This window comes from Saimiri boliviensis, chromosome 9 (genome assembly GCF_048565385.1).
Source record: "Saimiri boliviensis isolate mSaiBol1 chromosome 9, mSaiBol1.pri, whole genome shotgun sequence".
In the NCBI taxonomy this organism is placed as follows: Eukaryota; Metazoa; Chordata; class Mammalia; order Primates; family Cebidae; genus Saimiri; species Saimiri boliviensis.
This window is the reverse complement of record NC_133457.1, coordinates 54,634,730-54,662,007: the sequence shown is the minus strand read 5'-3', so window position 1 is coordinate 54,662,007 and position 27,278 is coordinate 54,634,730. Positions and strand designations below refer to the sequence as shown.

Below are 27,278 nucleotides of genomic sequence, written 5' to 3'. Positions count from 1 at the left end.
TGGTTGAAAGGGATGAGATGATGAAAACACTTAAGAGGGAAGAGTCTGTGTGTCTGGAACACAGCGTGGTGTGAATGCTGCTGAGATGGGCCTGGAGGGTAAGTTTAAACCTGGAATGGTGGCGATAGACTGTGACTGCCAGGCTGAGCAGGGAACTTGGATTTTATCTCATAGGTTATGGGGAGATCCTGAGCAGGAGAAAGAAATGGTCATACTTGTTGACAGGATTGTGAATAACAGTTGGGAGAAAGACATAAGAGGCTCTTTCAGCTGTCTTGGATATAACCACAGGATTGAGTTAAGATAGGATACTCAGAGGCTGAGAGAAGTTAGCAGTGGATGGACTGTGGCAGGAAGGAGAGACAGAGAGAAGAGGTTGAGATGGTGTTCATGTCCCTGGCTTGGGCAGTTGGCTAATTTCAGGGCTTAGTCATGAAGGGAGAGGGCAAGAGGAGGTGGGAGTGGGCTCTTCATCTCAGCCAGTGGGTGATGTCATGCTGGGACAGGGTGGCCCTAGGCGTCCTCATCTGTCCCACACCTTCTCTCTGCATCCCATCCTGTAACCTCTGCACCCCATGAAGGATCTCCAGCATAGCACACCCTCGCCATGCCCTGGTTCTGCTGCAGGGATGGTTCTAATTGGGACATTCAGGTCACAGGGCAGACAGTTATCTCACCTGCGCATTCTCCCCTGGGTTCTCACTTTTACCCTAGCCCAGCATTTGAAAAACTGCACTGCTTGAGGCATAAGCATCAGGTCTAGGAACAGGGAAGCAAGGTCCATAATGAGCTGGCATTCCCTAAAGCAGGGAGTGGGGACAGGGGCAGAGCCTGACCACGCTGAACAAGTCCAAGTCGTGCCAGAAGCACTGTAGCCCACCAGCAAAACCTTCCCTCTTTTACTTGGGACTTTATGTAAAGCTGATGAAGCAGCAGTTCTTCCACATTACCTGGGTGTTAAGAACTTGCCATCTTTTACAAATTATGTTATTGTTTTAAGGGTTTTGTGTTTTTACAAGGCCTCGACGTGATTTATGGTTAATTTTCCCCTTGATTTTTGTACACAACACCTGTTTGCTTTATACTTCTGATATCCTTTCCCAAGGCAGATTCTCCTTGAGGGAAACATTCAAAGTCAAGGGATGCCCTTTAGAGACAGCAGCTGCCTGGGCTCCCTGTTTGCCCTCCCCACTTGCTACCAGCATGCTTAGCTGCCTTTCTCCAGCACTCATTGTGAGGCAACACACAGCCAGACAGTTCTTCTGGTGCCTGGTATAGCTTCTGAGTCTGTCTGGTTTACAGTGACCAGTGGGAGGGTCAATACGGCCCTTGGCCTGAGTGGAAAAGGAGGACCCAAGGACTGTGCTTTCCCCCCAGGCCTGCTTGTCTGCTCCCTCTGTGCTCTGCCGGGACAGTACCTTCCAATTCTGTGGACACACCCGTGATTCCCAAGTTAGTATGCCTGGCTCAGGCTCGCATGTCTAGCTGCCCCCTTTTTCACTGGTTGCTCGTGGGCATATCAGTCTCAACATGGCCCAAGCAGATCTCACCTTTTTCCTTTTCCCACCCACACATGTGCGTTTTCTGTCCATCTTAGCACATTTATGAAGGCCAGACAGCAGAAATGATTCTTGACTTCTCCTTTTATCATCTTCAGAGCTCTGCTTCTGTGTCCATCCTCAGAGACATGCTCTCTGCATCCCAGTCATGCTAGATTCCCCATCACAGGTCTTCTCAGTGCCAGGGAGCTTTATCGTAACACAATTCACAGTCCCAAAGTTTACATCTCTCTGTGTTAGAACTGGATTCATTTCTAGCCCCCGCTTCAGCCCTGTTACAACCTCCAGGGTGGCCAGGACTCGATGCGTTTGTTCATCATTGGCAACTTAAACCCAGTTCACCACCTGACTCAATGTTTGACTGTTGAAAGTTTCTGATTTGAGCAAGTGGGTGGATGCTGGTGCCATTCTTGGAGTCAGAGGACACAGGAGGAGGAGTATGCTTGGGTGGAAAGAGGATGAGTCAATCTGGGACCTGTCAAGCTTGAAGCGTCTCTGAGGCACCCACGGGAAGGTGAGCCATCAGCATTTGACTTAGGGGCAATGGAATCAGAAGGCAGCCCCTTGTCGGTGAGATGGGCGCCCAGGGCGTGGCTGCAGTCTCCTAGGGGAGTGTCCGGGGGGAAAGAGGTGAGAGCTTTGGATGGGTAACCTGCCCTGAAATGCCAAATAGAGCCTGACAAGGAGACTGGGAGGTCCAGTTACAGAAGCTGGGGGAAGAGCCTGTCAGGGAGGAGGAGGGCACAAAAGTGGCAAATGCTTCTGGGTGTTTAACATTTCCACTGGGTTTAGCTGCAAGAACCCGATGGTTAAGAATGCAGATGGTTTCAGAGGAGACCAGGGCAGGAAGCCAGAAAGGAGAGGGGTGAAGAGTCAGTAGGAGGTGAGGCAGTACAGATAGCAGTTGGTAAGGGGATGGAGGACAGAGCTTGGTAGACGGAGGGAACGGGGCTGTGGGTGCATTTGTTTTTCCTGGGGAAAGGGCTCCTTTCCTGTTGAAATAGCAAGACAGAGATAAAGGTGGCTGCAGAGAGCAGAGAGTGCTCAGTTTCGACACAACAGAGCCATGAAATAGAAAATTCTCTCAGCTTCGTATCTTCTCTCTGAGGTTGGAGGTGAGGTTTAGAGAGTGAGGCATGTGGAGTCTGGGTAGCAGGTGTTGAGAGGGTACAGAAGGAACTGCTACTGAGAGCTGCAGAGAGGCTGGGCATGTTTAGGAGGAATATGGTCAGGAGTAAGAGCTGAATTGTGGCTGACAACTGTGCGTGGGTAAGGACCCTGGTCTACAGGCCTCCTTCAGCTGCCTGACCTCCTCGAAGAGCTGTGGCCGTGGGATCAGACAGAATTATGGCTTTACAGGAAAGAATGGTGGGACCGAAAGGGCCAGGGGCTGAGGATGCTGGCATCTTATATCATGACATCTACCCCCTGGGAAAAAGAGTGAGGCCAGAAGGGACTGGTGTGGCCAGCCCAGGAGCCCCAGATTGAGGTTTCAGTGAGGCTAAGGAACAGATGTGATGGCATGGCTGGGACTGGAGGAAGACCTGGCACCTTGACATCAGATTGAAGACACACAGGTACTTTCAGGTGATGAAGAGGCTCTGAGTGGATCAGGATGTGAGCTGCTGGGGCAGAGGAGGATGAACTTCATTACACCGAGGAGCTCAGGTGTTTGAGAAGCCAGGAGGCTTGGGGGAGTGGAGGTCCGCCTTTTCCTGAGACTTGGCATGGAGAAGATTGGAGAGGGAGATGGACTGTCAGCCCAGAAAGGAGGGAAAGGCCTCAGGTTGTTTCTCTAGTCAGGATACCATGCATGGAGGCTTAAGGTGGAGATGGTGGGTGGCATTGTTCTGGAGATCTCAAAGGAACTGGGTTCGCCCCATCCAGAGGAGGCACACAGTTCTGCCAGGGGCCCAGCTGGCACTGCAGTGGGCCCCATCCACAGTGCATAGCCTGTGTGGCAGGCTTCCCAGAGAAAGGCCAAGCTCCTTTTATGGGGCTAAGTGGGTGCCTTTGCTGCTGTACTTGAGAACTACCAGATATAGGAAGGGGTTGGACCACTCACCTACACAAAGCCCACAAATCATTCTCAGTTTTATTGTTGGAAAGCAATATTGCATGTCAAAAAAAGTATGCCCAGATTAAAAAGGCTGCTTTATAATCTATTGCAGCACCCTGCCTGTCATTGAAGGCCTTTAGGTTTACTCTAAATCAGGGGCTACCTGGCGAACACAGGAAAAAGGTAACAAACACATTTACAAAGTAACAAGTGCCAGGGAGAAGCTGAGCTCCCACTAAAGGGCTGTCCCAGGGACCCTCACCACCACAGCCCCTGGTGACCCTTTCTTAGGGCTGGCTTCTAGCCCTGCCCTGAACGATTCCCTAACCTTTACATTTCTGGACCTCTGAGCAGTAGGAGGTTCAGAGAGGTCCTGTGGATAAACAGTCAGCACCGTGCCCAGCCATGGGCAGTGCTCTGTAAATAGCAGTCTTTCTGGATGTACCTCCAGGTTTGCTCCAGTTCCTAGATGCTGCCTGACCTTCCCCCCTCTGTTCCTTCTCCCGGACACTCTGTCTTTCACGTGTCAGCTTTGTTCTCAGCCCCTCTGGGATGCTCCTGGATGCTCCTCCCACCATGGCTGGGGTGGGTGCCCCATTTTTTTTAAACCTAGAGAGTTTGGTACTAACCTTTAACATACGGTCCTTCACTCTGCAAGGTAAATATCTGTTGATGTGTCAGTCCCTTGCACTGGTCAGAGAATAAGTCAGCTCCCTCTCTGTGTCCCTGGTGCCCAGCACCAGCCTGGCATAGGACAGGATCAAATTAATGTTTTGTTGACTGAATAAATGAATAATGATCATACTTGTCTGCATCTCCAACCCAGGCCCCTGCACTTAGGAGACACTCAATTTAGACTGACTGTAACCCAAATACACGGTTACATGTTTGTTGCAGGCCTCTTAACACCAATTGGTTGTCAATATCTTTTTAAAGAGCATAATTAGTGATACACATGGAGCCACTTCTCCTGAGATAAGCATGATAAAGGGAATGAGGACACGCAGAAGAAAGTCCCTGTTGCTTTCAGCCCCTGGCTGTGATGGATTAGAAAGCAAACGTAGTCCCTCTGATCAAGAGGCTTATTTAACTTGCTTGTTGGAAATCTCAGTCCAGAGTTCTTTTACTTTTGAAGTGGTTGGCCAGGGCTCATGGCCATTTGTATCTGGGCCACCCGTGGCCTCTGTGTAAGTTTCTGTGTTTGTGAGACGTGTGGCTTACATGTACGTGTAAGCATCTACCTGAGTCCTTACTTTCAAAAGGTGCTGCGAGGGCTTCCAGCTTCCACCTCCTCCTGTGCTGTCCTGTGGAACCACCTTCAGGGCCTGTGACATGCTCTGTTGACTACTTTAATGCTGGCAAATGTTCACCATAGGAAGGGGGATGTGATAGAGGAAAAACAGTAAGGAAGTCCGAAGCCAAGCTCCATGAACCCTCAGGATGAGTGAGCTGGGCTTGTATATGTGCTCCATGTGTATGTGTGTGTGCATATATAGCTATATCTGTATAAATATATGTGTGTGTATATATGTATATTTGTGTTTCTACGTATACATGTGTATGTGTGTGTGTGCTATGTGTGTATATATGTACACATGCACGTATGTATATAGTGTATATGTATGTGGGTATATGTGTATCTGTATACATGTATATGTTTATATGAATATGTGTATATATGTGTGTCTGCATACATATGCACATGTGTGTGTATGCACCTGTGTGTGTGTGTGTGTGTGTGTGTATGAAGTTAAATTAGCTGATCTCACCTTTTGCTTCTGTAAGCAGTTCCTAGATTTCTGGAAACACTTTCAATAATGGGAGGATTATTAGACTGAATGGAGAGCTTCCAGAGCAGGTCAGTGTGAAGGGAGCAACACATATTTGAATGACCACGTTTGGTAAATTCACTCCTGATACCAGATGCATGCCCATGAGTGCAGCATGCCCACGCGTGCAGGCGTGCAGGCAGAATGCCCCGCTGCTGCTTGGCTGTTTCTGCGTGCGCAGTCTAGGCTGCTAGGCAGCCCCTGGCTGTCTCCTCAGTCCTGTCCCATCCCCCAGGCACCCTCACCAGCTGCCCACCTCAAGTGACTCAGGAAAGCACACTCAGGAGAGAAACCCACTCTAATAACAACTCATCCATTCTAAGACCAAGCAAAATCAATTACAATTTATCTGATTTGATGGGTAAGACCCTTATGGAGAAGCAGGTGAGGCCTCAGGTCCTGCAGTCAAATAAACTGGCTATTTTTCTGTCTCTGCCACTCCCTGCCTGTGTGATCTTGGGCCTGTCATTTAGACTCCTTCAGTCTCAGTTTTCACTTCTGCTCAGTGGGGTAAGGATGATAACTCTGTCATATTGGAAACAATATCAGTAAAAAGTTTTCCTTGGTAAACTCTTAGGAGATGTTAGCACAGTACTTACCCTCCGGAGGACTGAATTTTCTCTTTTCTCACTTTAATGATTCAATCATGCTTATTAAGAAAGAAAAGCCTGAACTAGATTTGAAAAATCAAAGAGAAATTTAGCTCTGGGCAAAATGATTCTGTGAATGGAATTTCACTGCATTTGAATTTCAGGATATGCCAGAGGCAGGAGGACAGAAGAAGGTGGGGTTGGTCATGATCCCTGTTGCTTTCATCCCCTGGCTGTGATGGATTAGAAAGCAAACCTAGTCCCTCTGATCCAGAGGCTTATTTAACTTGCTTGTTGGAAGTCTCAGCTAGGCACCACTGAATGGGGACTTGGGAGCTTTGGACCTGATCACCGATTGCTGGCAACTATCCTCATTCTATACTTCAGTATCCATCCGGGCTGTTTAGTGGCCAGTGACAGAAAAGCAAAACCCAGTCTTGAAAGATAGCTTGGCTCATGAAACTGAATGCTCCAGGGGCTGGTGTGGCTTCAAGTTTGGACTGCTCCAGATCGATCAGTCGATCCCTCTTCCCCACTGTCTTGTTTTATCTCTTTCTGTTTTCCCATCCCTTTTTCCTCTCTCTGCTCTTACAGTGGTGGTTCCACGCTGGAGTTCTCTTGGTCGTAAGATGTCCATTTTCAGCAGCTCTAGCCCCTACAGCCTCTTTCATCAGGTTGCCCTGGAGAAGAGCAGACACCTCCTCCTGGGCCCCTCAGTAGAAGCCCTGGAATTAGCTCTGAGCTGGCCTGGCTGGCTTGGCTTGAATCCCAAGCTCACTCTGGACCATCCCCTGGGGAGAAAATTGACACTGGGGTTCTGTGTCCATTCCTGTATTGTGGAGAACCTACTGGAAGCCAGGGAGAAGGGCAGGAGAGAGTAAGAGAGGGGATCAGGATATAGGTAACAGAGATGACTAGATGCTAGGCAGGGGAAAAAGAATCTATTACTGTATGGCAGACCCTAAGTAACTTACAGCCAGGCACACAATAATCCTCATGATAGCCCCATTTTACAGAGGAGGAAAGTAAGGCACGGAGCAGCTGGTAAACTGCCTCAGGTCTCATGGTGAAAAAGTGCCAATGCTGACCTTTAACCTCCTGGAGACTGGCTAGCCTGCCAACAGTGATGCTCCGCTGTCTTTCCCAATGAAATGCTGCCCACTGTGGTACCTTCAGAGTGTGGGTTCCAGAAGGAACTCACAGATGGAGTTGCTGTAGCTTCCTTGAATTTAGGCTCAGTCTGCAAAAGATTTTTTTCTCACAGTAAGAGACATGGGTGGTATCCTTTCTCTGAGCTGTTCCTTAGGAATTAGTACCACTTTCTCAATGGAGAGGCCCAGCCTCCCTGCTGTTGGGTCTCTGACCTCCCTGTCCCCTCCCTCATTCCCTCCCCTCCTGTTCCCTCTTCAGGTAAACCACTGAGATAAGTCAGAGCTCTCCACCCTAGGCCTCCCACCCACTCTTTATCTTTTTCTCTCTCTACCAAAAGGCCTGTAATTAGGAAACATTAGCAGGCTCAAAACAGCTTTCATACCTGAAACATCCTCCATAATTGCACTCAGCAGAGCTCTTCCCTGGCTATTAATGTCACTTCTATGAAGCAATGAGGAACAAAACACCCGAGGCACTTAAAACATTTTTTATATAATATGCGTCTTTTAGGAATGGAAGTTTAAAATCACCTGCCTGACAGAGACAGTGATAGACAAAGGCATGGGGAGCTTGGGTGTGAGCCAGGAAGCAGGTCCTCCTCCAGGAGGCGGAAGGCGACGTCCACGAGATTTGGATGCTGCTCTGGGAAGAGACTCCAGGATCCTGCATGGGTGGACCTGCCTCGATGGATCCCCAGGGGAGGAGAGCTGGGCCAGATGAGCAGTGCGGCCACGGCTCTGCCTGGCTTCGTCGCTGGTGGTTGCCCTCATGGGGCTCTCCTGTCAGACTGTTTTTGTGGGCACGTGTGTGCATATAACAGGAAGGTGAATAGAATGCCGCAGATGACCCGTGTTGTAGAGTAGAATATCGGTTATTACACTGATTGCAGAAATATACTGGATATGACTTTGTGTGTGTGTGGTATGGTTGTGGGCAGGGGAGTGGGAGAGAGGAGAGAGAGAGAGAAGCTTCTCTAGCTTGCTGCATTAAACAACTTTGGGAGTTGTGGTGGTTCACCAGAACCTTACTATCTGGCAGATTTATTTTCTTGCTCTTGGAAATGGCTCATGGACTCATTCATCAAAAGAGCAGAGACATTTCTGTCCACAGACTCTGGGAGGGAATTCCAGAGGTTACCGAAGGCCACCTTCCCCCTCTTGGAGAAATGCTTAACTCTTGTTGGCCCAGACAGGTGTCTTTCCGCTTCTCTAAAACCTTCCCCATGAGGGCAGTTCCCCCACTGTGTCCCTTGTCTCAATCTTGGAAACCTTTATGCAACTGGCAGGTGAGCCTGAGGACTGACCCACTGATGACAGCTCTTACCAAATGGCTCTTCATGGCAGGAGGGGACACAGGGCTCCTGACACAGGCACTGGGATGGAGCTGAGGAGGGTCAGCATTGCCCTGACAGTCCGAACTCACAGCATTCCCACTGGTGGCCTTGGGGAAGGAAAGACACATAAAGCAAAGCATTAGAAGGAAAGTGAGGGTAAGACGAACAGGAGGAAAACAGGTGAAGAAGGGAGGATCAGCGTTGTCAGAAGAAACGTGAGGGCTCTAGGCCTGGTTCCAGGAAGGAGGATCTTAGCCGCTGCAGGAACAGGGTCGCCCTGGGCCTTTGGCCTTACTCCCAGTTATTGGCAAAAGCGTTAGAATAAGTTGGCGAAAATCCCACTGTACTTTCAGTAGCATGAAGGATCATGCCCAGGATTTGAGATTTGATGTCCTGGGCTTATTTCCATTTTCTGCTAAGTTTTTTAACCTCTTTAAACCCATATACTGCCTTTATAACATGGGTAATATAAGATCTTATCTGTAGAGTGATTGGGATTACATTGTGTTGACCTTTTTTTTTTTTTTTTGTAAACTGTAAGGCTCAGTGCAGTATCACTTGCCCGGACTAGTACTAGTGGTAACAATGAATCTTGTTCGAAAGACCTACCTTGCATGGGATGAGGATGAGAATGATGAAGGAGGGCCCCTGGAGATGCAAGATCAACATGTTAGGTTGCGATTCTCACGTGAACAATGTCAGAGAGCACACCCTATTATTAATAGCTGTGTTACTAATCGTCACCATTAATTACATACTAACTGTGTGCCAGGCATCAAACTTTACGGGTATGACCTCACTTCTGGCCAGGACCCTGCAAGGAAGGAAGGTGGCATATCTCTCATTTTGTGGACTGGTCCCTGAGGCTCAGAGCCATTATCCAAAGTTCCAGGACGGGGTAGGGGTGTCGCTGAGACTGACTCCAGTCTTGTCTGACCACAAAGCTAATTTTTGTATCTTTGCCCCAGAAGGAGTGCGAGGAGAGGAACTCAGACGGATAGACCACCGAGAGACCAGAGAATGGGGTTGGGGTGGGAGGAGTGGGAATGAGGAAGGGCAAATGTTCAAAAAGAAAAAGGGCAACTTTTTAAAGTAACAAACCAGTGAGTTGTGCACATGATAAGCACCTGATAAATCATTTTTTAAAGCAAGCTGTATGGCGGGGAGGTAGAGGAGGTAGTTTGTGAAGTGTGGGATTGGGGGATCAAAGAGTAGCAAGTTCAAGAGGAGCCTGGAGCAGGTGAGCCCTGGCCAGAGATCCACAAGGGGATAAAGGGGTGCCTGTGTATGTCCAGCTCCAGGTGGTGATGGAGGAGCCCAGGAGGATTCCCTCCCACCCCCTTGGTCCTTACAAGTGTCCAGGAAGTGAGAAGTCCTGGGAAGGGAAGGGGAGACCTGTGAGGGGCTCCAGGGTGCTCCTTTGTCCCATCCATTGTCCTCAGTGTCAGTGTGTCCAAACGTGCCCCTCCTCCATTTGAGATGCTGCTCTGATGACAGAAGGGGCTCAGGTCCCATGGTGGCACGTCCTCACCTCCACGCATGCCGTCCCACTCACTGCTCTTTCTGGTGGAGACAGGCACGTCCAACACATTTCCAGTGTCATGAAGGACAGCCTACGTGACCAATGCGGGAGTCAAGATTCTGACTTCCTTCCTTATCAAAGGCTTTGCCTTTAAACCACTGTGGCAAATGGTAATGGTCTGTGTTTACATTTAGGTGCAAACAGTTCACTGTGTAACAAGGCAGGGGTGACCCAGGTGGGCAGTGCCTCAAGTGGTGGGGACCTGTGTATGCCTGGCCTTATCTTTACGGGGGCTGACCGCGGGATGCAAATGCAGGGAAAGCCAGACTGATCTCTCCCATTTGGAGCAGTCCTGGTGCCAGCTGAAGGTAATGGTGGCCCCACTGTGTGCATTGCTGGCCTGAGCATAACTGTTGTGAAAGGCTTAATCTGGGAGCTGAATTTTAAAGGGGACGTTGGAAAAATTGGAGTGTGTCTATTGGGGTTAACCAGGGATCTTGTCATTCCAAGAATATTCTTGCACCCAGGAAGCCAAGTCCAGGAGGCAAAGGAATGGAATAATTTTTGTCAATGGAGGCCCAGTTTTCTGCAGGCTTCTTTAGGACCAAGCTCCAGCATCCAAAGTCCCAGGAAAAAAGCAGTCCCCTGAAGTGGATCACACATGGTGGCCACAGTCCCACACAATTAGGGGAACACACAGGGTGTGGTGGGGGTGTCCTCTCTTGAGGCCAGATGTGGCTTTTTTTCATCAGGAGACTGGGAAGTTCCTCCATACTGAGAATGGGAATGAAGCCAAGAGGTCCTGCCAGAGGCCCCGCCCCTTCCTTCTCCCAGGGCTAGCTCTCTCATCTCCAAGATGGCTTGGGCTGGCCCCAGCCAGCATGACCCACGCTCAGTCAAAACTTCCCGAGCTCACGGAATGAGGAGCCCATTTCTCTAGGCTGTAACCCAGCATGATGGGCCAGCTTGAGGCTGGCCTCTGCTATACATTCTGAGCAGACATCCCGCCAAGCTGAAGGGAAATGCCATCAGTCTCTCCCAGGGGTGACTCTGCTTCTCCATCAGTGGAGTCCAGGCCTGGGCATAGCAGTATTAAGCAGCTGGGGCCTGGGGCCTGCAGTTCCCACCCCTGCCTTGTTCGACAAGGCCTTGTTGGGCAGCAGTGAGAACCACATTCAATCGACAGCTTAAGATAATCACGTGTGTGAGGCACTGCAATAATGGTAGCTGAATACCCTGCCACCGTTGCCATAGTGACCAGCCAAGCACTGGTTCCCTCCTTTTTTTTTTTTTTTTATTCCCTTTCTTGTTTTCTGGACCTCCTTGTTATAGGGCTGGCTGATGGGGTGGGCGATGAGTTGGGGAAATGGGAAAGGAGGAAAGGGGGAGGGGAGACCCAGGAGGGGCAGCCCATTATACTCCCTTTAAATACCCCAGCTGGAGGTGTTTTAAATCTCAACAGAGACAGAGAGAAACAGTGTCTTAATCCCTAGCTCCCTGTGAATTATTTAAAGGGATCTTGTCAGAAGGATGAATTTGTCACTGTTGCAGTGTCAACAGCAGCAGCAGCTGTCACAATGGCAGAGGACCCCACTCCAGGCAGGGCCTGGTACGCAATGCTGCTGCCTGGTGGAGGTTACAGTAGCCCAGGGGAGTACAGATAGGGAGCCCCCTGCCCAGACCCAAGCCTGCAGCATTTTCCTTGGCATGCTGGTAGAAACCTGGGTGTGAAATGTGCCAGAATATAAAGGGGTGTGCGCCTTTTAGACCTTGTGCCCTGCTGGCCTTGCCCTCTAGTAGTGTGGCTCTGTAGCCACAGGGTCTCTAAGCAGTGGACAGAGCTGACCAGTGCCCACATGGCCTTCCAGTGGTACGCATACCCAAGTGAGGGCCACGGCCAGCGCCTCAGCTGCCAGCACTTGCACCTACACCCATGCACGCGTGTATCAGTGATAGACGCACAGGTACCAACAGACAGGAGACAGTCATGGATCATAGATCGTATACATCGTGGAGGGAGAGCAGAATGTCAAGAAAAAAATAACGTGCCCTCAGAGAGAGGCTGTGTGTGTGTCCCCAGAGGGATATTCATGATATCTGGCTCGAAAGGGGCTCTTACTAGGGTTTAATTACCTTGCAAGCTTGAGTCATGTTTAATCTTCACGACTGCCTCATGAGATAGGTACTATTAGGTACTACCCTGGTTGCAGAGGACGAAGTTGAGGCTTAGAGAAGTTTAAAGACTTGCCCATGGTCACGCATCTGGGTCTGGCCGAGTCCAGAGCCTGTGAAGTTAACCCTGTGCTAAGATGAGGATCCGCATGATTCTGGGCTGGCCGAGGTTAGAGCAGTGCTGTTTTTGAACCCTCAGCCCGTTTTTGATCTTCACAAAACCCTCCTTCCTAGCAATCTGAATATACTCTGCTTGGGGCCATTTCCTCCACCTTGACCTTGTGATAGTATTTTCTGCATTTCTCTACCATCCAAGACTTTGTGGAGCTCTGCTCTTAAATATTGCTTTGGGAAACAATGTTCGTATATGTTTGTGATATTCCAGTTATCACATTGGGAACAATGTTTGTATATGTTTGTGATTTTCCAGTTATGTCCTTCACCCCCACCCCCTTGCTGTGATGCATTTCTGGGAGGGCATCCTTGCTGTGATTTCACAGTTTAGGGAATTCATCGCTTCGTACTGCTACAATATGGAAGCCCTTCCAAGGCAGCGGGCTTTCAGAAACAGTCCCCAATCCTGAGTCAGTCACCTTCCTTATTGGGATACAGCATCAGGCCGTGGTAATGAATGGGGTGGGGGGCATTTCTGTCCTCTCAGCCCAGCACATCTGGGAGGTAAATGAAGCATAGGGGGAGGTAAGCTGGTGCTCGCAGCCCTCAGGGGAGCCACTGAGCAAATCGCTGCCTTGGTTGGTTGGTGTACTAAATGGTAGATCCCTCTGGGCTTGTAGGAATTTATGCCCCACGGACCGCATTTTACATTTTAATTAGCCCTCTAACTTGTCTAATATCCAAGCTCTTTCAGGCTTAGTCTACTGTCTACACAGGAGCTTTGTCCTTGGTGATTGGTGGGGAAAGCTTGGCAGTGGTGGCTCCAGCCCAGCCCTGAGCATCTGCTACCCTGAAGAATCTTTCTCCTCCTGTGGGCTCTGTGAAGTTGTGTGCCGCCCAGGCTCCAGAGGGCTTCTTGTTTAGAGAGGCAGCCATTTCCCCTGATTGGGCAATGCCAGGAAAGCTCCATTATGGTCCCACAGGGCACAGTGGCCGCAACTGTTGGCAAAATAGCAACTTCCCCCAACAGCAGTTTGTGCCCAAAAGCAGACTGCTGAATGGGACCAGAGCCTGTAAGATGTGTCCAATTTTGTCTCCTGTGGCCTGACCTGGTGGCTGACAGTGGTCCAGGGATTGCTGGCTCCAGAGAAGAGAGCCTGTGATGACAGCTCAGAGGAAGCCCTGGAGATTCCCGGAGGAAAAGGGAAGGAGACTGCTGGTTGTTTCTGTCTCTGTAAGGAGAGGGAGCTTAGCCTTTTAGTTTCTGCATTCTGCTGACCAAAGGGTAGGATTATTTATATAGGATGTAGATGATTTCCACACCCTGATGACTCAGCTGGAGGTGGATCCTGAGGTTAACGTAATCATGGTGATGATGATGATGATGATAATAATGGTAATAATTTGTGCTCAGTGAATGGTAGTTATGTGCAGGCACAGCACTAGATGAGCTCCTTCCATGGTCTTTCAGTCTTCGCATTACCCTGTAAAGTAAATAGTATTTTGCAAATGGGGGAAACTGAAGCTCAGAAAGCTGTCTGTGATCACAGAGCTGTAACTGGCAGAGGTGGGGTTTGCCTGCCCTGGCAACCTCTCCAGCCCCATCTCTTTCAGTGTTTCTCTTGTTGTTTAATCTTCTGTAGTCACACTGGCATCCTGGCTTTCTCAGCAATGGGGAAGGCACCTTCTTGCCCTGGGGAACTTGTTCTGGTTGTCCTCTGTGCCTGGGATGCTCCTCCCTCATGTTCTCACCAGGCTGGCTCCCGGGTTTCATTCAGATCTCAGCTCAAAGGGAGATCTTCCCTGAAGACCCCACTGCCAGCTGTCACTCTCTTTCCTTTCCTGCTTCTTAGGAGTAGTTAATGCTACCTGACTTTATATTATTCATTAGTTCGTTTGTTTATCCTTTGGTTAACTCCACCAGAATATAAGGTCCATGGGAGCAGGGACTTTGTCTTTTATTTACTGCTGTTCACCAACTTCCAGAATGTTGTTTGGGGCTGCTGTAGTAGATGTTTGATTCTTTATTAAATAAATGAGATAAATGAGCTGGGTTTGAAACAAATCAGAATTCCTGGGATATTGTTAGGCTAATAGAGGCCAAAAAGCCTGTTTCAATTATTTCTATTCCTGTCTTAAATAAAGGTGTCCAGAGGAAGTGCCCCTCTCCTGCCAGGCCCTGTAGCAATGGTTTAGAAATGGTTTATTCGTGGAGGTTATAATGATGCAGCATCATGGTAGTCATTGGGCATTCTTAGAGGTGTGGGCCTGGTGTGGGGCGGGGGACGTAGTAGCCGTCCGGGGAGGGGCCAGCTATCAAAAATCTTTCCAGAAATCCCAGCACTTTGGGAGGCCGAGGCGGGTGGATCACAAGGTCGAGAGATAGAGACCAACCTGGTCAACATGGTGAAACCCCGTCTCTACTAAAAATACAAAAAAAATTAGCTGGGCATGGTGGCGCGTGCCTATAATCCCAGCTACTCAGGAGGCTGAGGCAGGAGAATTGCCTGAACCCAGGAGGCGGAGGTTGCGGTGAGCCGAGATCGCGCCGTTGCACTCCAGCCTGGGTAACAAGAGCGAAACTCCGTCTCAAAAGAAAAAAAAAAAATCTTTCCAGAACTCTATGCTTGGAACTGTCTTCAGAGGCACACAGAGTGGAATCAGCTCAAATCTCTTTAACCTCATTTTATAATGTCTCTTCGTTTTGACCAGTACTATTATTTCTTAGTGTGCGCCTCCTTCTCATTAATCAGACTGGGCTCCAAATGACCTTTGCCTGTTTCTGAAATTCAGATCCTCTCTTGTAGCATAAAGAATGTGTCAGAGTTTGTGAAGGTTCTTCTAGAAGGTAGTGTAGATTGACCAATGGGTAGAGTCCATGACAATGATTTTGAAAGGGAAACAATTTATACAGATGAAAGAGTGTTGATAGCATGCTTTACATGTGTGGATAGCATGCGCACGCGCACACACACACACACCCCCCACACACAATCAGCCGACTGCAGATAGTCAATATGCACTGTCCAAATGTCAACAGGCACTCTAGCCATAGATCTGCAAGCTCTGACTTCCAATAAGCAAGTCTAATAAACCTAGATCTCAGAGAGACCTAAAAGTGTCTTTCTCATACATCAAAGTCATGGTCTGAAAGCCTGAACAAGTACTTTCTAATGGCTGTCATTGTTTCCTTTATTATGCTTATCTCAAGGACAGGTGGTCCATTTGTGTCAATAATAGTGCTCTTTCAAAGGCTGTTAATAATCTGTTGGTTGTGCAAGGTTGATTTGTTTCTTCCTTTCACAAAGACAGGTTAGCCTGGTGGCACCTGCAGTAAAAAAAGGGAGAGAAGTTAAAGTACAGGACAGGGCCCTGCGTATTGCCTCAATCTTCCAGGATATTTTGAGGGCTTGTCACTGGGAATATGGAGTGATACCCAACACAGTCCCAGCCTGTAGGATTGGATTTATGTGGGAGATGGATTTGTATTTTAGAAAACTTACATGAGCAGGGGAATTAAGGAGAATGACTGGGAGCATTACTTGGAGGGTAAAGAGGATTCAGTGGTGAAACAGAAGGAGAGGACTGAATAGAAGAGCTATGAAGGAGATAGGAGACATGAAGTGTGAGCTTTAACCGCCTATGATGAGGAGCAAAACAAAACAAAGTGGAGGGGCAGAGTCTAGATTGCTTCCTAGGTATCTGGTACTGCGTCGTTGAGATCCTGTTCTCAGACGCAGGTGAGACTGCATCAGAACTGAAAAGAGCAAGGTGGTGCATCTTAGGTTTTCAGCAGGAGACATCCAGCAGGCAGCAGGATATACAAGTCTGGGGTGTTGGGGAGAGGTCAAGTTGGTGTTGGACTCTGTGGTGACTGAAGCCTTGTATATGGATGAGATCACCTAGGACAGAAAGTGAGATGAAAATGGAGTGGATTTCACTGGTCCCAGATGTTACTGAATAAAATGATGTTCTGTAATTCCAGTGTTGTGAAGCTAAATGTATGGAATTATTTTGCTTGTTGAAATGAGCTAATAAATTAGTCAAAACTTAATTCCCTGTCCTCAAGGAACTCAAAGCCTGGTAGCAGAAACCAAAGTCACATACATGAAGCAATTAAAGGGTATTTCAAAACAGTGTATTATCGAATGCTAAATTGTGTGGAATAAAGTCAATCATGCTTTATGCATTCAGAGAAATGGTAGATGAATCTAAGCCAGGGAAGGCATTATAGAGGAAATAAGTCCGGAGCAACCCCACACCCCAGAGGAAGGTGCAGCAAAGAGAGTCCAGCCCTGCCATGGATCCGCCGCCTGACTTGAGGCCTGCTATTGAATGTCTCTGGGCCTCAATTTGCCCATTTGTCAACAAAAAGTCTTGACCAACATGGTTTAGAGTGGCTTCCAAGCCACATCTGCTTTTCTCTGGCTCAGTTCAGATAGGATGGGGGTGAGGTAGAAGAAGGATCAGTCAGAACGTCGGCAGCAACGTTCAGGGCATGGGCTCTGTGTCCAGCTGGGAGAGGATAGGGCTTTGGGCCCTTGATGTCTCTTGCCCTGTTTGTTGGCACCATGTTCTGACCAGGGCATGAGGCGATGCCAGCCCTAGTGTATTGGTCTTGGGAATGCAAGAGACAGGCCAGATGGGGGGGGATATGGACTGTTCTGGAAGAAATGGCACATTGTGGTGATGAAGTGGGTGTGTTAAACGTGGGGAACACTTCTGGACTTTTGACTACCTGATAGACCTCCAGGTTGGAAAATCCAATGGTCCTGGAATGGGGTTCTGAGCCTAAGATTCTGATACTGTCTTTGGACCACACCCTGAGACTCCCAGGCCCTTAGTCTCAGTGAAAGGGATGCTTCCTTGGCCACCTAGCTTCTCCAGATGCCACCTTTGCCTCAGCTTAGGCATCATTCACAACAAATTTGGTTGAATGAATAATTGGCACTTGGGATACAGGGACAAAGGTGTAAGAAGGCCATCCAAGGTACAGAGGATAGAATGAGCAGGGCATGAAGTCACCATGAACGAGCTACTTGTGGATAATGGAGATGGTGTCAGCGTTGTTGGGATATTGAGGTGTGGGCTGGACCAGATGACAGAGGATTTTATTTGAAAGCCACAAAAAGGTATTATTTACCTGCAATAAATTCACTGATTTTAAGTGTATTAAAATTTTAATCAGTAGTTTTTTGGTAATTTATAGAATTTGTAACCCATCGCCACAATCTCATTTTAGAACAGTTTTATCACTCCTCACAAAATTTCTTCATGCCAGTTTGTAGTCACTCCCCATTTCCTCTCTGACCCCAGACAAATACTAACCTACCTCTCTATCTGTAGATTTGCCTCTTCTGAGCACTTCATGTGTTTAGAATCACACAATGTGTGGTCTTTTGAGACACACAGCTTTCTTCACTTAGCACAACGTTTTAGAGGTTCATCATGCTGCTGTACATACCAGTACTTGATTCTTTTTTATTTCTGTATAGTTTCCATTGTATAGGCACATTACATTTTGTTTATGCATTCACCAGTTGACAGCAAAGGACCTTAGGTGACATATTAAAGAGTCCAGCTGCGTCCATTTCAAGAAAGGAGGGTAACAGTCAGATTAGCATGCAGCAAGTATAAAGCCTACTCCTCATATAAAGATGTACAGGAAAGGTCCTATACCTTATTTTCTTTTAGTCTAATTGTTTCAGATTCTCAGTCCCCTATATTACTGGTTGGTGAAGAGTTCAATCTCTTTGAGACACTGTTGGGTTTTCTTTCCATTAGGACTATGCTCCCAGTGATCTTACTCAGCAGATTCTGAGAAGGTTACTGCATTGTCCAAAGGCCAGTGGTCCACTCTAGGTTTTCTGGATATGCATAAAGCTCTGGAGGTGGCAGTGGCGGCAGTTGATAACTTTGTGTGTACCTAATTTCACACAGATAGAAGTCTATCTGAGAAGTTATCCTGGAAGTGGAATTGCTGTGTCAAAGGGTGTATGTAGTTATAATTTTGATAAATAAAACTAACATGGTCATATACGTTGTACAAATTTGCTATTCTTCCATTTGCGTATCAGAATTCTTATCTCCCATATCCTCTCCAACACAGTGTGCTATCACACTTTTGTTCGTTGACATCCCCCCAAAATGTCTTAATGTGGCTAAGTAACAAGTCACAAGTCACACTTTACGAAGAGTGAGATTGAGCATCTTTTCCTATATTTGAGTTATATCTGTGTCTTTGTTAGTGAACAGTTTGTTGATACTCTTTGCTCAATTTTCTATTTTGTTGTTGATATGTGGGTTCTCTGTATATATTGGGGGGTGTTATCACTTTATCTGTGGTAAGTGACAATTTTTTTTTCTCAGGATTTCTTCTTTCCCCCTTTTAACTTTGCTTATGGCCATTTCTGTCATGTCAGTTTTTAAACTTGTATAGAACTGAATTTATCAATATGTTTATGGCTTCTGAGTTTCATATCGCAATTAGCATACACAAATTGTCTCCATGGTTTCTTTTAGTGTCTTTGTAGTTTCACTTTTAATGTTTAAATCTTTGATTCACCAGAAATTTATTCTGGAGTAAGGTATAAGTATGAAACAAAAGTTTCATTTTTTTTTTTTTTTCCTAGATGGGCACCTAGTTATCACTACAATTAAAAAAAAATGATTTACATTCTTCACATTGAGTTCAGTTTTGGCCCACACTTCAAGTACTGAGAGAAGCTACTGAATTGATTTCTAAAAGGTTTCACTGGTCTATACTTCCACCAATAAGCTTGGTCAGTACTCTTTTTCTCACTTTCTTACCAAGACTTGACATTTTATCTTTTTAACTTTTTGCACATCTGATAAGCAAATCATGATACTTTGCTGTTGTTTTAATGGGAGGAGATAATTACAGGAAGGAATACAAGAGGCAACATGTCAAATGCCTAGAAGTGGAGGCTAAGAAGCAGTCGCTGAATGGAGACCTTTAGGAAATTGGCTTTGGGGCAGGCGGTGAGAACACATTGCCAGAACTGGAGCCAGCGCAAGCTTTGGGTAAAATAAATTTCATCCTGAATAGGAAATTGGGCATCTATAGTGTAGTACATGCAAAACTGGTAAAATTCCCCCCCTTTTTTTTAGGGAAAGAGAGAGGGAAGAGGTGAAGAATCAGCATTTCTAAGAATCGAGGAAGCCCAAAGCCTGGTTGGCGGGGCAGGACTGATGCCTGAAAGAGTGTTCAGGGGACATAAGTCTGGTCTGTTCCCCCAAACGTGGCTCAGTGAAGGTCTAGAGATTCTTTCCTAAAGCGTCTTTTCAGTTTTTACTGGTCTGTTCTAACCTACCATCATCTCTTGCCTGCACACCCACAATGACCTCCAATTGTCCCGCCATACACTCAGGCTGCCCTTCAAACCAGTCTCTATAGTGTATCAGAGGGAGCTTTTAAAAGCTCAGCTCTGATCACCTGTGTTTTTTCTCCCTAACTCATCAACAACTTCTCATTACACTGAGGATTCAATTCAAAATTCTCAAGTGGATTCATCTTCTTTCAGCTTCTTATGGCTCTCTGTCACACAGCTTTCATTCCTCAGTGGCACCAGGCCGCTTTTCCCACCATGAGACCTTTGTACCTGCCTTTCCTGGGCCCAGAGGCTCTGCTTCTATGCTGCTCCTAGAAGGCACATACTTTTCCTGGCTAACTTCTATCTAACTGTTTCCTCTCAGCTTGGAGGGTGATACTCTTTGAATGTTTGTCTCCTCCTAATCTCATATTAAAGCATGATCTCCAGTGTCGGAGGTGGGGCCTAGCAGAAGGTGTTTGGGTCACGTCAGGGGATCCCTCATGAATGGCTTGATGCCCTCCTTATGGTAATGAGTGAGTCTCACTCTGTTAGTTCACACGGAAGCTGGTGGTTTAAAAGAACCTGGCATCTCTCTTGCTCCCTCTCTCACCATGTGGCGTAGCTGCCCCTCCTTCGCCTTCCTCCATGATTGGAAACTTCCTGAGGCCTCACCAGAAGTAGATCTCAGAGCCATGTTTCTTGTACAGGCTGCAGAACTGTAAGCCAGATAAACCTCTTTTCTTCATAAATTACCCAGCCTCAGGTAGTCCTTTATAGAAACATAGAACGGACTCATACAGAGGGTCTTTCCTGACAATCTTCTGTATATCCGTTGCACCCCCTTTCTTGGCTCCCTGTAATTTTCCCTCACAGCAGTTGACACAAATGTAATTATTTAGTTATTTTAATAACAATTTTCTAATTTCTGTTTCTCTCACTAGATTATAAGCTTCATATTGTTCTGTCCCCAGTGGCTAATGGGATGCCTGGCACAAACCTAACATTCAGTAGACTTTTTTTTTTTTTCATTGATGAATGAATGAGGTATAAATATAAAGCAATAAGACTCACTCCAAATATCACAAACGAATGATACGTTTGTCTCTCTCTGTTGGGGATGCTGTTCTACCCTCATCTCGATTAACCAAAATCTTCTCTTTCTTCGAGGCCCCCAGTTCTAATTACCACTTGCTGTGGAAAGTATGTGTACCTCCTGAAGCCTACTCTGATCACTTATTTCTTCAACCCCTGCAGAGCTTTTGCTGACAGAAAAAGAATGAAAGAGGGAAAGAAATTAATGGGAAGCTCTGTGATGGCCTTTTTACAACAACAGGGAGTTATTTTCCTTTCTCTCAATTTCCTTCTACTCTTTCCCTTTGAATATGCAGCTGAATTTCCTCTAAGTAGCTTAGATCACTCCCTTGGGAGCTGTCATGGACTCAATTAGATCTGTCGAATTTTACAACTCTGGGTCACCCAGTATGTTTCTCCATTTTACAGATGAGAAAACTGAGGCTCAGAGTGGTTAATGTTTGAACAGTGACTTCTGCTGGGCCTTATAATACCAATCAGTGCCATTTTCTAAGATAAGTGTTCTCAGTATCTCAGCTCCATGAGAGTAGAAATCCTCATGCTGCTTATTTTATTGCTCTGTCACACAGACTAGAGTACAGTGGTGCGAGCATGGCTTACTGCAGCCTTGACCTCCTGGGCTCAAACGATCCTCCCACTTCAGCCTCCTGAACTGCTGGTCCTACAGGCACAAGCCACCAATCTTGGTTAATTTTTTATTTTTATTTTTGTAGAGATGAGGTCTCTCTATGTTGCTTATTCTGGTCTTGAGTCCTAGGCTCTAGCAATCCTCCCACTTTACCTTCCAAAGTGCTAGAATTATAGGCCTAAGACACTGCACCTGGCCTCATTTTGCTTATTTAAATACCTCCTGGTATTAACTGTTTCAGTGCTAAAGTGAAGCCCATATGATGGGTTTCGGTCGTGCTCCCACAGCAGAACTCCACTAGTCTTTGATGGGTCAAGAACTCTGGCTATGACCAGATGCCCACTCTAAATGGAGCCACATGCTTCACGTGTACATTGACAGAGGGGTCCCACATGTGTACTGAGACCTAACTGGAATAATGGGTTGTGAGACCTGTTGTATTTCAACAATCGCAGAACAGAAAAAAAAAAAATTTCTCAAAAGTTGTATAGGTTCAACTGAGAAAATGTTGTTTTATAACAGCCATGGAAAGGGAGGGACATCTAAAAATTGGATCTGAGACATTGTCAGTGACTTCTCCCTGGTTGCAAAATAAACAGGCAAGCAGAACATAACTTTAATAAACACTTTTAATAGAATAAAACATAGTGTTCAAGAAGGCAGAAAAAGTGATTATTTTATATCTAGACAATCAATAAGAAATTAAGCAAAATCCAGGTGAGGTTCAACAGTGTGAATTTATACTCCGTGCAGGCCACAGAGGTGAGATCTCTCTTCCATGGTGGCCACATGGGGTCACATGGGGCCTGGGCACAGGGAGGTCCATGTGCTGGGCACAAGGCGTGCTGTGAAGCTGTATGGACTGTGGATGTGCCACTCCAGGGATGCACTGCATCCCCCTCAGGGCTCACTCACTTCTGGAGGAGGTAGACGCCCTAGGGTCAGTGTGCACAGGTTCTTACCTGTTGTACAGAGGATGTACTAGCATGCCACGATATGCTATCTCATTCAGCCATGGGATTTTCAAGAGCTGGAGTATCTCAGGCATAGAAGAACAAAAAGCCATCCCAGGTAGAAAGCACAGCATGAGAACAGTTTTGGAACTTGGAAACAGAGTTGTGAGTTTGGGGATGTTAGTCCTTGGCGTTGCTGAAGGTAGAGTGGAGTGGGGAGAGATGCTGGTGGGTCATGAATAGTGTGGTTGGAGATCAAGTGAAAGGTGGAATGCTGGGTGGTTCTTGGCCTGGAGCTGATACTGTCCAGGGTGGAATCATGATGGCCTGTGTGTCCCAGAACTGCTGCAAGGATACTGGCAGGAGCTGATCTGTTGGTGAGGGACTGGCAGGACTTCAAGTTGGTGAGGGAACTAGCACTCTGGGAGTCCTGGGAGAGACTGGGGACCAGGAGGACCCTGGATAGACTACAGTTTAGGTGCCTTGGTAGCAGAGGCCCAGACAGCAGGAATGACCGTGAGTGAGGTTGCTTTACAGACCTGGGCATGCAGGGTCAGCTCTTGACGTGTCCATTTCCCCACCTCTCCACACCATGCCTGTTTTTTGGTTTCCTTCACACAAGTTTAGAGGACAGCCTTGCTTCTGTCCTCCACAGGGGGCTTTACTCCTTGCAAGAAGCAATTGCAGTATATTTCCCATGCACACATAATTGGCTTTTAGCTCTGTTAATGAAGAATTCTAGTCTAGATAAAGTCCATCACTGTAAATAATAAGCAATTAGCACAATATTCAAAGATGCTGGCATGATTTGGTTACCTTGATCACCAGTACTGAATAGTCTAAATGTCAGAATCTTAATTCATTTTCACTTTAGGAAGTTTAATTTTTTCTCTTTTTTTTATTCTAAGCAAACAGAATACAAGTTTAAATATATTCCTGGAAATACTTTCAGTTCTTGAGACCAGGATCTGGAGCACTCCCAAATGTGGGCAGCTTCTACCTTTTTTCCAAGCACACAAAAAAAGAATGACCTAGCAACTCTTCTTTGACCCCTGTTCCAGAAAGCCCAGTTAAGGGAGCCATGCCTTTAAATGCCCCTCCCCACTCCCCTCCAGCCCTCATTGCCTGTTTTTGAAATAATCTAGAAGTTCTTAAGTGAATTTCTTTGCCCATTCAAAGTACTTCCTAGTAGCTCCCCTCATAATCTCTTTTAGCTGTATGAGCGTCAGCAAGTTGCATGATGTCTTTTCATCTGTAAATTGGTTATAATAATACCTAGTTCTGAAAGTCGTTGGGAATAGTGAAAGACATCACTTTAAACATGTGTTGTTCTTCTCTCTTATTTCTATCTACAGGGCTGCTATAAATGGAAGCTGACTTTTCTAATGTGAATCATGTTTGTCTCTCCCTTAAGAAATTTTCATTACTCTCTAAAGTAGCACCCTCCAACATTTTCCTTCATCATAGCCTTGCCTGAAATTTGCACACAATAGAGCTTCACTTGCTTCCTTCAAGGTTCTTCTTAGCAGCCTCCACTTTTACCAGTTTAATAGTCTGGGTCTTTGTGTTAGTCCACTCTTGCATTGCTATAAAGAAACAGCTGAGTAATTTATAAAGAAAAGAGGTTTAACTTGTTCACAGTTCTGTAGGCTGTACATGAAGTGTGGTGCTAATATCTCCTTCTGGTGAGGGCCTCAGGAAGCTTTCACTTGTGGCAGGAGGCAAAGGGGAGCCAGCATGTCACATGGTAAGAGATGGAGCAAGAAAGAGAGAAGCGGAGGTCCCAGATTCTTTTAAACAGCCAGATCGCATGTGAACTGAGCAAGAACTTACTCATCACCAAAGGGATAGGGCTAAACCATTCATGAGGGATCTGCCTCCATGATCAAATCACCTCCCACCAGGCCCCACCAACATTGGGAATCACATTTCAACATGAGATTTGGAAGGGAGAAACAGCCAAACCTCATCAGTCCTTCAAAGATATTGATGTTCTCACAAAGAGAAGGTTTGTGAGAATTTAAGTTTGTTGAGAATCTCTGAAAAGCTTTAAATTTATGTGCTTTTCAGACATATAAGGAAATTTCACCATAATAAAGAAATTAGGTTCAGAGATGGGGATTTTCAAGGTGTGGGTGTCAAGTAATTGGACTCCTAATCAATAGATTGGCTTTTAGAGTAGCGACTGTGGAAGTGAAAAATAAAGTCCCTGCCATCACATGGGCTGAAAGCTTCATGTTGTCCCCATGGATGTAATAAGCCAGTCACAGAATGAGCATTAAGGGTTAGGCAAGGGACAACTTTCTTGAATGAAGTGTGTTATATTTTGGCATGGGCTGAAGAGAAATATGAAGCTTTCTTATAAGGAGATCTTTAAAATCAAGTTGGGCTTAGATGTGTTCATTTCTCAAGTCAAGCTGCTGGACTGGTGAGCTCTTAAGGCCCCTTAGCCCCAGGATTCTCCTCTTCTCTGCCTACTTTTTATATTCTCACTCTCTATTTTGTGTTTTTGCATGTGTGTATCTGTGGCCGGTTATGTACAGTGGGAAGAAGTCAGTGGCTACGATGAAAACCTGAACACCATCCGCACCTACCAGGTGTGCAATGTCTTCGAGCCCAACCAGAACAATTGGCTGCTCACCACCTTCATCAACCGGCGGGGGGCCCATCGCATCTACACAGAGATGCGCTTCACTGTGAGAGACTGCAGTAGCCTCCCTAATGTCCCAGGATCCTGCAAGGAGACCTTCAACTTGTATTACTATGAGACTGACTCTGTCATTGCCACCAAGAAGTCGGCCTTCTGGTCTGAGGCCCCCTACCTCAAAGTAGACACCATTGCTGCAGATGAGAGCTTCTCCCAGGTGGACTTTGGGGGAAGGCTGATGAAGGTAAACACGGAAGTCAGGAGCTTTGGGCCTCTTACTCGGAATGGTTTTTACCTCGCTTTTCAGGATTACGGAGCCTGTATGTCTCTTCTTTCTGTCCGTGTCTTCTTTAAAAAGTGTCCCAGCATTGTGCAAAATTTTGCAGTGTTTCCAGAGACCATGACAGGAGCAGAGAGCACATCTCTGGTGATTGCTCGGGGCACATGCATCCCCAACGCAGAAGAAGTGGACGTACCCATCAAACTCTATTGCAACGGAGATGGAGAATGGATGGTGCCCATTGGGCGATGCACCTGCAAGCCTGGCTATGAGCCTGAGAACAGCGTGGCATGCAAGGGTAAGCTTTGGAGCCTCGGCTTCCTGCTCATCTAAGGCAGTGACAGATCTGCAAGGTTTCCTTACCAATAGTTCTGGGTCATAAAGGAACAGAAGAGAGTCTAATGACTTATTATAAAGCTCTGAGGACTCTCATTCCCAGTGCTAGGCCTGATGATTTTCCAATCATGTTCAACCAGATTGTCCATATTTATTATTCATGGTGAGAGGAAGAGATGGAGGACTTTCAGATGGTAAAATAATGACCAGTCAGTAATATTTAGTGTTGAGTTTCTCTCTCTCCTTTCTATCTCTCTGTCTCTCCCTCCCTCTCTCCCCTCTCTCCCTCTCTCTCCCCCCACTCACTCTCTCTCTCTCTCTCTCTCACACACACACACACACACACACACACGCACACACACACCCCTATATCCTGAATCCAGCCCTAAGCTCTGGGGCTGGAGAATTTGGAATTTGGGTTGCCATGGACAATTCATTCAAGGGTAATTGAGATGTGACTGAATTTGGAAAATATTTTAGTTCATTTCAGTCCAGCTCCCACAGCACTCAACTTGGTACTGAACCCATGTAGCTCATTAACTCAAAGCCCTTTGACTTGGCTGTCTTTCTCTAGGGGCTCAATGCCAGACCCTGGAAGGAGATGAAACTATTGGAATGGGAGTGGGGCTATATCATGTGTTATATTAACTTTTGCTTCTAAATGACACAGATTGATGCAAACTGCAGTTTGAGAGTGTCAGGATACTATGTGCTCATTTTAGCCATTGCTAGCCCTAGAAAGCCCATATTCAACATGTGGCAATAAATGTGCTGAACTGACTGCAGGCTCAGTCTGCTCTGGGAGTGAACAGAAGGATCTGGAGGCCCCACAGCTTATGCATTGTCTAAGTGCATGGGAGCTGACTGTGGGGGAATCCAGGATTGGGGAAGAGAAGACTGCTTTCCCATATTAAATTTTGTTCAGAACCTTCAAAGTTTGTGATTCTTTCATGAGGAAGCCTTCCTATACAGATCTCAGAAATGACTACCTTGGTCTTAATGTACCCCTAGGGTTGCCCTTAGTCCTTTGGGACTCAGGGGCTGTATTAGAAACTTACTCTCCATTGTGAGCCTCCTGCCAGCTGCCCTCTCTAATGTCACCACCACTCTGCCTGAGCACCAGACCAGCCTATGCCAGTTTACTTCCCCAGTTACTCTGCTCCCCAAACACCTGCAGGGGAAATGCCAGGCACAGGCTTGTTAATGTCCATCAGCTCAGGAATCTTTTGGACTCAGCAAATTGCTTGGGCCAGAGCACTCACACAGCCTTTCTGAGGCCTTCTGAGAGCAGAGAGAGCTGTGTCTTTGTGTCTTTATTGGATTTCTTGGTTCTGGTACCCATGATGGATGGTGTGGAAACAGAGGAGAGAGAGCGCCAGATCCAGTGATGAATCAACGTTGACAGTTTTAAAACCATCTCAGCCTGGTCCCACAGCCCTCCTCTTTGTCCCATTGGTTGGGAGGGTCACCATCTTTGATATTTGTCAGGGTCTAAGTGGGGACCAGGGCACCAGGCTGAGTTCTTAAAGGTGCAGGTGCAGCAGCTGCCAGGCACGCTCACAGCAGCGCATGGGTAGGTGATTTCTCTGGGCTTCCGAGGGCTGCCATACCACACTTGCTGGCTAGGGCACTCTCATTTTTCTCATTATATCCTAAGCAGAACAGCAGGAACTGGAGC

At 46.8% G+C, this 27,278-nt stretch overlaps 1 protein-coding gene across 5 annotated transcripts in view; it reads left to right on the top strand.

The window, feature by feature from the left end:
• Positions 1-27,278, top strand: part of EPHB1 (EPH receptor B1) — a 623,986-nt gene that overhangs the window by 323,992 nt on the left and 272,716 nt on the right. For all 5 annotated transcript variants that reach the window (XM_074405896.1, XM_074405895.1, XM_074405894.1 and 2 more), the window contains one exon: positions 24,881-25,562. In XM_074405896.1, coding sequence (XP_074261997.1) covers positions 24,881-25,562 — 682 coding nt within the window. The remainder of the gene's footprint in view (positions 1-24,880; positions 25,563-27,278) is intronic.